Raw genomic sequence first — 13,437 nt, 5'->3', positions numbered from 1 at the left:
GTCCCACGTGACGAAACTTAACAGAAGGAGGAGCCAGGGAGGAAGAACTTCTCCTGGCATTGTCCATAAAGAGGAAGAAGAATGCTGACTATGACCTTAAAAATACCATCCCTACAGTCAAGCATGGAGGTGGAAACATGATGCTTTGGAGCTGTTTCTCTGCTAAAAGTACAGACCGACTTTGCCGCATTGAGGGTCCAATGGATGGGGCCATGTATTGTAAATCTTGGATGAGAACACTGAAGATGGGTCATGGATGGGTCTTCCAGCATGACAATGACCCAAAACATACCGCCAAGGCAACAAAGGAGTGGCTCAAAAAGAAGCAAATTAGGGTCATGGTCTCCAGACCTTACCCCTATAGAAATTTTACGGAGGGAACTGAAACTTTGAGTTTCCAAGAGACAGCCAAGAAACCTTAAGGATTTTGAGAAGATCTGTAAGGAAGAGTGGACCAAAATCCCTCCTGAGATGTGTGCAAACCTGGTCACCAACTACAAGAAACGTCTGACCTCTGTGCTTCCAACAAGGGTTTCTCCACCAACTACTAAGGGGATCAAATACTTATTTTACTCACTGAACTTCAACTCCATTTATAACATTTGTACCATGTGTTTTTTCTGGATTTTTGGTTGATATTCTGTCTCTATCATTTCAAATACACCTATGATAAAAATTATACACCCGCCATTTCTTTGTAAGTGGGCAAACTTACACAATCTGCAGGGGATCAAATAATGATTTCCCCCACTGTATAGTGGGACTGTGATAGTGTGGCGGACAATCTGGCGCTAGCTGACACAGGCTGGGAGGGTCACTAACTGACACTGACGTCTCTAGAGACACTAATACAATGATCAGATATGATATTATACACTGACACTGTTCTAATGAAACTGGCTGGGAAAGGGTTAACATCTAGAGGCAATCAAGGGGTTAATACCAAGGGGCAATCAAGGGGTTAACATTTAGGTGCAATCAAGGGGTTAACACCAAGGGGCAATCAAGGGGTTAACATCAAGGGGTTAACTGTGTGCCTAACTATGTGTACCATGCACTGCTTTTACTCACTAATCTGGCAGTTTTTGCTCCCTGCTTTCCAGGAAGTAGAAACAGCCAGATCGCTGTTCCTATGTACACGGAGTTCTGTGTGTTTGTAAACACAGAACTCTGTGTGTGATTGGACACAGCTGATCAGCAGGTTTCAGCCGAAATCCATTGGCTGAAATCTGCTACCAAGCTCGTGCCCAATCACAGCACAGGTCGGCAGGGGGACCCGCATGCGCTACGCAAACCCAAAAGAAGGCTGTCGCATACATGTACGTTGCTGTTCTTGCACCTGCTGCCCACTGGCAGTATATATTTAATGTGGCCAGCAGGTGGTGGCCTAACCCTAACCCCTAAACCCTAACCCCTACCCCTAACCCCTACCCCTAACCCTAACCCTCTAACCCAACCCTAAACCCAAACCCTAACCCCAACCCCTAACCCTAATTCCCTAATCCCTAACCCCAACCCCAACCCCTAGCCCTAACCCTAACCCCTGAACACTAACCCTAGCCCTAACCCTAATCCCTAACCTGAACCCTAACCCTCTAACCCTAACCCTAAACCCTAACCCTAACCCCTACCCCTAACCCTCTAACCCTAACCCCTAACCCTCTAACCCAACCCTAACCCAAACCCTAACCCCAATCCCTAAACCTAATTCCCTAATCCCTAACCCCAACCCCTAACCCCTGAACACTAACCCTAGCCCTAACCCTAATCCCTAACCCTAATCCCTAACCTGAACCCAAACCCTAACCCTAAACCCTAACCCAACCCCTAATACCTAACCCTAGGCCTAACCCTAACCCTCTAACCCTAACCCCTTAGCCCTAACCCTAACCCTAAATCCCTAACCCCAACCCCTAACCCTCTAGCCCTAACCCTAACCCTCTAACCCTAACCCCTGAACACTAACCCTAGCCCTAACCCTAACCCTAACCCTAATCCCTAACCTGAACTCTAACCCTGACCCTAAACCCTAACCCTAACCCCTACCCCTAACCCCTACCCCTAACCCTCTAACCCTAACCCCTAACCCTCTAACCCAACCCTAACCCAAACCCTAACCCCAACCCCTAACCCTAATTCCCTAATCCCTAACCCCAACCCCTAACCCTAACCCCTGAACACTAACCCTAGCCCTAACCCTAATCCCTAACCTAATCCCTAACCTGAACCCTAACCCTAAACCCTAACCCAAACCCTAATACCTAACCCTAGGCCTAACCCTAACCCTCTAACCCTAAATCCCTAACCCCAACCCCTAACCCTCTAGCCCTAACCCTAACCCTCTAACCCTAACCCCTGAACATTAACCCTAGCCCTAACCCTAATCCCTAACTCTAATCCCTAACCTGAACCCAAACCCTAACCCTAAACCCTAACCCAACCCCTTAACCCTAGCCCTAACCCCTTAACCCTAACCCTCTAACCCTAACCCCTTAACCCTAACCCCTTAACCCTAACCCTCTAACCCTAACCCCTTAACCCTAGCCCTAACCCTAAACCCCAACCCTGGCACAATTATTATCTATCTACTCAGTGCAACCTCATCTTATATTTTGTACAAAAAAATGTAGACATTATATTGTATGAGTGCACGAAAATTCATTTTACTATAATTTATCCTGAAGATATACAGACTGATAAATAGCCCTGCAACATTAAAAATTGCAACCACCTCCATTGTATTCTAGAGGACCCTACCCCTAACCCTAACCCCAAACCCTCTAACACTAACCCTAACACCCTAACCCTAAACCCTAGCTCTAACCCTAACACCCTAACCCTCTAACCCTAACCCCTTAACCCTAACACCTTAACCCTTAAACCCTAACCTTAACACCCTAACCCTGGCATGAATATTATATATCTACTCAATGCACCCTCATCTTTTATTTTGTACAAAAAAAGTAGACATTATATTGTGTGAGTGCATGAAAATTCATTTTACTATAATTTATCCTGTAAATATATAAACTGATAAATAACCGTGCAACATTAAAAATTGCAAACACCTCCATTATATTCTAGAGAACCCTAACCCTCTAACCCTAAACCCTAATCCCTAACCTTAACACCCTAACCCTAAACCCTAACACCCTAACCCTAAACCCTAATCCCCAACCCTAACACCCTACACCTTAATCCCTAACCCTAACACCCTAACCCTAGCCCTAACACCCTAACCCCTAACACCCTAACACCCTAACCCTAAACCCTAACACCCTCACCCTAAACTCTAGCCCTAACCCTCTAACCCTAACCCCCTAACCCTAAACCCTAATCCCTAACCCTTACACCCTAATCCCTAGCCCTAACCCTACCACCCTAAACCCTAGCCCTAACCCTAACTCCCTAACACCCTAAACCTAAACCCTAATCCTGGCACGATTATTATCTATCTACTCAATGCAACCTCATCTTATATTTTGTACAAAAAAAATGTAGACATTATATTGTGTGAGTGCACGAAAATTCATTTTACTATAATTTATCCTGAAAATATATAGACTGACAAATAGCCGTGCAACATTAAAAATTGCAACCACCTCCATTGTATTCTAGAGGACCCTACCCCTAGCCCTAACCCTAACCCTAAACCCTAGCCCTAACCCTACCACCCTAACCCTAACACCCCAACCCTAAACCCTAGCTCTAACCCTAACACCCTAACCCCTAACCCTCTAACCCTAACCCCTTAACCCTAACACCTTAACACTTAAACCCGAACCTTAACACCCTAACCCTAACCCTACATTTTTAAACCCTAATCCAAACCCAACCCCTAACCCTCTAACCCTAACCCTATCCCAACCCCTAACCCTCTAACCCTAACCCTATCCCAACCCCTAACCCTCTAACCCTAACCCTCTAACCCTAACCCCTAACCCCATCCCAACCCCTAACCCTCTAACCCGAACCCAACCCCTAACCCTATAACCCTAACCCTAAACCCTAACCCTGGCACGATTATTATCTATCTACTCGATGCAACCTCATCTTTTATTTTGTACAAAAAAATGTAGACATATTGTGTGAGTGCTCGAAAATTCATTTTACTATCATTTATCCTGAAAATATATAGACTGATAAATAGCCGTGCAACATTAAAAATTGCACCCACCTCCATTGTATTCTAGAGAACCCTAACCCTCTAACCCTAAACCCTAACCCTAAACCCTAATCCCTAACCCTAACACCCTAACCCTAATCCCTAACCCTAACACCTTAAACCCTGATCCCTAACCCTAACACCCTTACTCTAAACCCTGGCACGATTATTATCTGTCTACTCAATGCACCCTCATCTTTTTATTTGTACAAAAAAAAAATGTAGACATTACATTGTGTGAGTGCACAAAAATTCATTGCAGTGCAACATTAAAAATTGCAACCACCTCCATTGTATTCTAGAGAACCCTAACCCTCTAGTCCTAAGCCTAACCCCATAACCCTAACACCCTAGCCCTAACCCTCTAACCCTAACCCTACATTTTTAAACCCTAATCCAAACCTAAACCCTAACCCTCTAACCCTAACCCTATCCCAACCCCTAACCCTAACCCTCTCATCCTAACATCTAACCCTATCCCAACCCCTAATCCTCAACCCTATCCCAACCCCTAACCCTAACCCTCTCATCCTAACATCTAACCCTATCCCAACCCCTAATCCTCAACCCTAACCCAACCCCTAACCCTATAACCCTTAGCCCTAACCCTATAACCCTTAGCCCTAACCCTAACCCTCTAACCCTAACCTCTAACCCTAAACCCTAACCCTCTAACTCTGGCACGATTATTATCTATCTGCTTGATGCCATCTCATCTTTTATTTTGTACAAAAAAAAAATGTAGACATTATATTGTGTGAGTGTGAATTAATTTTACTATAATTTATCCTGAAAATATAACACTAATATAACGACTAACAAATAGCCGTGCAACATTAAAAATTGTAACCCCCTCCATTGTATTCTAGAGGACCTCTGCTTACAGAAAACATATAATTATTCATAGAAATTATTATTTTATCTTATTGATATTTTCATATTTCAAGCCCAAAATTCAAAATGTTAATTTTTAAATGTCGGTGCAAATGGAAAACTCCATTAGAGCCAAAACACATCAGGAGCCTGCATTGGATGTAAAAATAGAGATAAAATATTTTATTATTGATTCAGTTTTAGGTGAAGTATGATAAATGTATGAAATATAACCAAAGAATGAGCTACAGGGCCGAGGAAAAAAAATTGTAACACAGTATGCAGTTATCGAAATCACAACAAGATGGCGAAATCACTTGCATCAAATGAGGCATTCAGACAGGAAGTGATGTAGTAAGAACAGGAAGTGACGTAAGAAAGAACAGGAAGTGATGTAAGAAAGAAAAGGAAGTGATGTAGATAAGGACAGGAAGTGATGGAAAGTAGGAACAGGAAATGATGTAAGAAAAACACAAGGCGTTCTATAAAGTAAAGTAGGAAGTTCCAGGAGAGAGAAGAACGAAGTAGGGAGGAGACATCGCAGAATTACAAAGAGGAGGTAATAGGATATTATTTTCTATTTACACCCAGTAACCCCCCCTTCTAGGGTTGCCACCTCAGCCCTTTAAACCAGAACACATATTAATTACACAGGTTCTGAGGCTGATATAATGCACATAAGGCACTGAGTGTAATTACCACCTTAATCAGCCTCAGAACCTGTGTAATTAATGCGTGTCCTGGTTTAAAGGGATGAGGTGGCAACCCTACCCCCCGTCATGTTCCGTCCTCTTCCTCCATAGTCACTGTGACGTCTTTTATCTCCAACATCCACTACTACACACATATCACATACTGTATATTGGAGTTATTTTATAATACGTGTCCCGATACATCCTAAATATAGAACCATTTATCCAACTGTCCATCCAGAGCCTCTGGTTTATAGACCGGATACATCCTAAATATAGAGCCATTTATCCAACTGTCCATCCAGAGCCTCTGGTTTATAGACCGGATACATCCTAAATATAGAGCCATTTATCCAACTGTCCATTCAGAGCCTCTGGTTTATAGGCCAAAAACAACCTAAATATAGAACCATTTATCCAACTGTCCATCCAGAGCCTCTGGTTTATAGACCAGATACATACCGAAGAGGGGAGGAGGATTCTGGGAATGTACTAAATGATAATTTATTTGTGTACATGATTAATTAAGTAGTGAAAAGGACATCTGGACAGTTGAAAAACAGCTGCCGATCCCAAGATCCATCTTTAGAAGGACACAAGGATCTCTACAAGGACGTCATGATGGAGAATCAGCCGCCCCTCACATCACCGGGTAAGAGGAGACTTTATTGTAAAGGAGAGAGCAGTACGGAGGATCCACCTAGATCCCCCATCATCTGATAAACACATAGAAACAATGTATTCATTCAGTGTGTGTGTTTCCTACAGATGGATCCAGTAATGGGAACCCACCAGAGAGATGTCCCCGTCCTCTGTATTCCCGGGATTCCACACAGGAAGGTCACACCATCCCTCACCATCATCAGGTAGGTGGAGTTGGAGCTTCTACGACTTAAGAATGATTCCAAACTGTTTGGAATATTCATCTCTGAGGTCTCTGTGTTTTAGTGCTTCATTTTTGATGATGGTCATTTTTATTATTTTGTGGTTTTAGGGAGAGGAACTGATTGATATAAAAGTTGAGGTGAAGAAGGAAGAAGAAGAGACGTATGTGATGGGTGATGAGCAATGTATGAAGGAGGATGAGGTTATGGATCCCATTAAAAAGGAGGAATCTTCTCCAGATATCAGTTCAAGTGAGTAATTAGCAGAAATCTACAAGTTTAGGGCCTCAGAATAGTTTAAGAACTAGAGATTCAGGAGACCTTCACTGCCTCTGATAAAAATGAGACTAGGCTATAAATGGTAGACCAGCAATGTAGGAATTCATGTTTGTCTTGGTAACGTCACCTTATCCTTATGTATTATAAGAACGAATGGTCTTTATTTAATTATTTAAGCAATCTAATATGCCACAAATGTGCTTTATTAAAAATCCATGCTTCTTGAGGACCAATTAGCGCCCAGGTACTGACTTAACAAGATCCACAAGCAGCGTAACTCTCCAAAAAGGTCTTGGAAGCAAACTCCTATATAGTTCATTATAGTCTGAAACAAAACATGGGATGTTCTTCTTTGCCTTTCCAAGTAAAGATAATGACATTCTAAGCCTAATTCTACAGAGGTAGCAATAAGTATTTAGAGGGTAGTAAAACATGGGGGGGGGGGCGGGACATATTAAATACTCAAAACATCAAATATTAGACTGTTATGGAAGCAAACATTTAATGTGACAATGGTCATTTTTCATTCTTCAGTATAATGTGGTTTTTCCAACAAAAAGTTTGAAGAAAAGTTTGCCTCCATTTCTCAAAATAACCAAGGCATCAATGTCCGAATGATATCACCCAATGTGTCATGGCTGCTTTGCCTTTTTTGTCCAATTTTATTAAATATTTTGGTTTTATGCTTCAGTTTTACTATTGTTTGGTATTTCATGAACAGGTCAAAGTCATTCCTCACTCAGTGGAGACAGCTAGAGTTTGGAGCCAAGTCTACATTGCTGCAGACTTGAACCTCATTGCTATTGTACACCATATGAGGTGTAGATACTGTGCACCATATGAAAGGTCCATCTCCATTCCTCAATATAACGTCATGTCCCCAACAAATGAGGAGGAGATACTCTACACCATATGAAAGGTCCATCTCCATTCCTCAATATAACATCATGTTCCCACCAAATGAGGAGGAGATACTCTACACCATATGAAAGGTCCATCTCCATTCCTCAATATAACGTCATGTTACCATCAAACGAGGAGGAGATACTGTACACCATATGAAAGGTCCATCTCCATTCCTCAATATAACGTCATGTTCCCAACAAATGAGGAGGAGATACTGTACCCCATATGAAAGGTCCATCTCTATTCCTCAATATAACGTCATGTTCCCGACAAATGAGGAGGAGATACTGTACACCATATGAAAGGTCCATCTCCATTCCTCAATATAACGTCATGTTCCCAACAAATGAGGAGGAGATACTGTACCCCATATGAAAGGTCCATCTCTATTCCTCAATATAACGTCATGTTCCCGACAAATGAGGAGGAGATACTGTACACCATATGAAAGGTCCATCTCTATTCCTCAATATAACGTCATGTTCCCGACAAATGAGGAGGAGATACTGTACACCATATGAAAGATCCATCTCCATTCCTCAATATAACGTCATGTTCCCAACAAATGAGGTGGAGATACTGTACACCATATGAAAGATCCATCTCCATTCCTCAATATAACGTCATGTTCCCAACAAATGAGGAGGAGATACTGTACCCCATATGAAAGGTCCATCTCTATTCCTCAATATAACGTCATGTTCCCGACAAATGAGGAGGAGATACTGTACACCATATGAAAGGTCCATCTCCATTCCTCAATATAACGTCATGTTCCCAACAAATGAGGTGGAGATACTGTACACCATATGTTGTCATGTTTTCAGGAAATGAGGTGTAAGAAGGTCCATCACTATTCTTCATTATAACAATGCTCTAAGTATTACCTAGCATGGTTGGGGTGTATCACCTGAACTGTTTTATATTCATTGTTTGCTGTTATAATTGTACCCAATAAAATGCCACAGCTCTGGGAAAGTGTTGAATGAATGATAGAGATGACTTCTGAATACAAGGTGTATAAAAACGAACCTAACATGTATTTAAAAATTGTTTTTCAGCCGATGGACAGTATTTTTGGAATTTAAATACATTGGAAAGACATCCTTTTATATCTCCAGATTGTACTGCAGAAGAGAATGACATTGCACAATGTTCCCCAAAAGTAACATTTTCCTGGTTTGCAAAATCAATGGATCCTCCTAATCCTGAGGAATCTCCTGATAAATCCCATACTATGACCTCAGATGTCCATCTAAGATCAATGGATCCTTCTAATCCCGAGGAATCTTCTGGTAAATCCCATACTATGACCTCAGATGTCCATCTAAGATCAATGGATCCTTCTAATCCCGAGGAATCTTCTGGTAAATCCCATACTATGACCTCAGATGTCCATCTAAGATCAATGGATCCTTCTAATCCCGAGGAATCTTCTGGTAAATCCCATACTATGACCTCAGATGTCCATCTAAGATCAATGGATCCTTCTAATCCCGAGGAATCTTCTGGTAAATCCCATACTATGACTTCAGATGTCCATCTAAGCTCAATCGTTTCTTCTAATCCTGAGGAATCTTCTGATAAATCCCATACTATGACTTCAGATGTCCATCCAAGATCAATGGATCCTTCTAATCCTGAGGAATCTTCTGATAAATCCCATACTATGACTTCAGATGCCCATCTAAGTTCTCACAGTGCTGACAGACCAACAAATCCATCCAATCTCCAGGGAGTTCACACAGGAGGAAGCTCATTGTCATGTTTGGTGTGTGGGAAAGCATTCTCTAGGAAGAAAGGGCTTTATAAACACCAGAAAACTCACAAGAATGAGCGTCCTTATTCATGTTCTGAGTGCGGAAAATGTTATTCTAAGAAAGAAAGCCTTGTTGTACACCAGAGAATTCACACTGGTGAGCGTCCCTTTTGTTGTTCAGAGTGCGGGAAATGTTTTTCACAAAAAGGATGCCTTATTAAACACCAAAGAAGTCACACTGGCGAGCGTCCCTATTCATGTTCGGATTGCGGGAAATGTTTCTCAAGCAAAGGATCCCTTCTTACCCACCGGAAACTTCATACTGGTGAGCGTCCCTTTTCCTGTTCAGAGTGCGGAAGATGTTTTTTCAAGAAAGAAAACCTTCTTATACACCAAAGAATTCATACGGGTGAGCGTCCCTTTCTCTGTTTAGAGTGCGGAAAAAGTTTTTCTGAGAAAAGAAGCCTTCTCAAACATCAACGAAGTCATACTGGTGAGCGTCCCTTTTCCTGTTTAGAGTGCGGGAAATGTTTTTCCGCCCAAGGTAACCTTCATAAACACCAGAGAATTCATACGGGTGAGCGTCCATTTTCCTGTTTAGAATGCGGGAAATGTTTTTCTGAGCAAGGAAACCTTCGCAAACACCAGAGAGTTCATACAGGCGAGCGTCCTTTTTCCTGTTTAGAGTGCGGAAAATGTTTTTCTGACCAGGGAAACCTTCATCAACACCAAAGAAAACATAGTGGGGATCGTCCCTTTTCATGCGCCAAGTGTGGGAAAAGTTTTTGCCAGAAAAAAACCCTTCTTCTGCACCAAAGTCGTCACTCAGATGAGCATCCTTATACTTGTTCAGAGTGCGGGAAATATTTGACCACGAAAGAAAGTCTTGTTAATCATCAGAGAATTCATTCAGGGGAGCGTCCTTATTCGTGTTCAGAGTGCGGGAAATGTTTCTCTACTAAAGAAAGACTTGTTTCTCACCAGAAAATTCACTCAAGTGAGCGTCCCTATTCATGTTCAGAGTGCGGGAAATGTTTTATCAAAAAAGCAGCCCTTGTTAGACACCAGAGAATGCACACAGGTGAGCGTCCTTATTCATGTTCAGAGTGTGGGAAATGTTTCGCAATCAAAGAAAACCTTGTTTCTCACCAGAAAATTCACTCAGGCGATCATCCCTTTTCATGTTCAGAGTGCGGGAAATCTTTCGCTTGGAAAGCAAGCCTTGTTACCCATCAGAGAATTCATTCAGGTGAGCGTCCTTATTCATGTTCAGTGTGCGGGAAATGTTTCACTAAAAACGGAAGCCTTGTTAGACACCAGAAAATTCACTCAGGTGAGCGTCCCTATTTATGTACAGAGTGCGGGAAACGTTTCACTGAGAAACACTCCCTTCTTGCACACATGATAGTACACAGCTCAGAGCATCCAAACAACTTCCAGACCGTAATAAATGTTTTACAGATCTCATAAAGTCCAATCAGAGAGAACACCGTTCTTCTACTTGTAATAAAGCTTTGTGAATTAAGCCAAATATGTATTTCAATGTTCAGTTTTTGGATTCTTTACTTTTACATTTCTGAATATTAAAACTCTATCAAATTTTTGTTTTTATTTATTTTTTTGTATTGTTTGGATTTGCTGTGAGGTATAATCTGTGTGGGTAATCATCAATGTAACCCTAATAGAAAAATAGACCATGAAGCAGCCAGTAAAATGAAGGGACACAACGTAAACTGCAGTATTTATACAGAATATCACAGCGTGGTGATGTTATACCTCTCAACTGTCTCGGATTCCACGGGACTGTCCCGAGATTTCAACAAAATCCTGGAGTCTGGGAAATCCTGCATATAATCATCAATATAACCTTATAGAAGTATAGACCACCAAGCAGAGAGCAAAATGATGATCGATAATGTAGGCTGCAGTATTTATACATCACAATGTGGTGATTTATAGCTCCCAAATGTCCCGGATTCCACGGGACTGTCCCAAGATTTAAAAAAAATCCTGGCTTCCTGCAAATCCTGCATGTATTCATCAATATAACCTAATAGAAGAACGGACCAGGAAGCAGAGGGCAAAATGATAATACATAATGGAGGCCGCAGTAGTTATCTATCACTACATGGTAATGTTATACCTCCCAACTGTCCCGGATTCCACAGGCTGTCCCGAGATTTCAACAAAATCCTGGAGTACTGAAAACCCTGCATGTAATCATCAATAAAACCTAATAGAACAATAGACCACCAAGCAGAGGGCAAAATGATGAAACACAATGTAGGCTGCAGTATTTATATATCACAACGTAGTGATGATGTACCTTCCAAATGTTCCAGATTCCGCGGGATAGTCCCAAGATTTCAACAAAATCCTGTATTCCTGAAAATCCTGCATGTAATCATCAATATAACCTGATAGAAGAATAGACCACCAAGCAGAGGGCAAAATTATAAAACATAATGTAGGCCGCAGTATTTATGTATTATAATGTTGTGATGTTATACCTTCCAACTGACCCGGATTCCACGGGACTGTCCCAAGATTTCAGCAAAATCCCAGAGTCCTCCAAATCCTGCACATAATCATCAATAAAACCTAATGAAGAATGGATCAGGAAGAAGAGGGCAAAATATGAAATATACTGTAGGCTGCAGTATTTATATATCACAACCTGGTGATGTTATACCTTCCAACTGTCCCGGATTCCACAGGACTCTCCCGAGATTTCAACAAAATCCTGTATTCCTGAAAATCCTGCATGGAATCATCAATATAACCTAATAGAAGTATGGACCACCAAGCAGAGGGCAAAATGATGATACATAATGTAGGCTGAAGTATTTATATATCACAATGTGGTGATTATATACCTCCCAAATGTCCCGGATTCTGGGGAACTGTCCCGAGATTTCAACAAGATCCAAGAGTCCTGCAAATCCAGCTTTTAATTATCAATATAACCTAATAGAAGACTAGACCATCAAGCAGAGAGCAAAAAGATGAAACCTACTATAGGCTGCAGTATTTATATATCACAATGTGGTGATGGTTTACTTCCCAATAGAGATGGGCCGGACACCCCCTGGTTTGGTTCACGCCAGACCTCTCGAGCATCACAAAATTTCAGACCTGAGCTGTGAACTCTATTAAAGTCTATGGGACCCAAATTTCAAAAATCAAAAGTGCCCATTTTGAAGGCTTACAGTATATGCAAGTAATTGTCTGTAAAAAGGGTATGGGGGCCCGAGTACTGCCCTGGGGGACATGTATCTTTTTGTTTTTTTTAAAGGATCAGTTATTTTAATGATGCTTCAAGTGAAACAATAAAAATGAAAAATTAATTTAAAGATAGTGCCTGGAGGGTCCCCTTAGTCTGCCTGTAAAGTGGAGCATCTGTATCACGTATAGAACCTGCTGCAGCAAAACTGACATATATAAAAAAAAAATAATATATTTTAAATTGATTTTCCCTGCAAACTTTCTTTATTTTATAAACAACGGCTTAGGGAGCCAGTCTGTATGATGAGGCCAGAATTTAGTGCACTGGAGGGTCCCCCTAGTCTGCCTGTAAAGTGGTGCATCTGCATCATGTATAGAACCTGCTGCAGCAAAACTGACATATATAAAATATAATATATTTAAATAGATTTTCCCTGCAAGCTTTCTTTATTTTGTAAACAACAGCTTAGGGAGCCAGTCTGTATGATGAGGTCACAATTTAGTGCACTCGGAACAAGATTAGAGATTTTTTTTGATAAATTCTGGTGTCTCTTTGGCAGGCTTTGGATGGAAAAAACACATTTTTTGCACCACAGTAAGCAAGCCTTATGTGAAGAAGCAGGATTATAGTACACTCAGGCCAGGATTAATGAT

The 13,437-nt window shown here is 41.4% G+C and overlaps 1 protein-coding gene across 1 annotated transcript in view; it reads left to right on the top strand.

The window, feature by feature from the left end:
• Positions 1-13,437, top strand: part of LOC309564439 (uncharacterized protein) — an 81,848-nt gene that overhangs the window by 56,557 nt on the left and 11,854 nt on the right. The window contains exons 4-7 of the mRNA XM_082269069.1: positions 6,260-6,382; positions 6,499-6,596; positions 6,725-6,866; positions 8,861-11,025. Of these exons, the coding sequence (XP_082125195.1) occupies positions 6,260-6,382; positions 6,499-6,596; positions 6,725-6,866; positions 8,861-11,025 (2,528 nt within the window). The remainder of the gene's footprint in view (positions 1-6,259; positions 6,383-6,498; positions 6,597-6,724; positions 6,867-8,860; positions 11,026-13,437) is intronic.

This window comes from Pelophylax lessonae (genome assembly GCF_965119305.1).
Source record: "Pelophylax lessonae genome assembly, chromosome: 9".
Lineage (NCBI taxonomy): Eukaryota > Metazoa > Chordata > Amphibia > Anura > Ranidae > Pelophylax > Pelophylax lessonae.
This window is presented reverse-complemented; position numbering and strand designations above follow the sequence as displayed.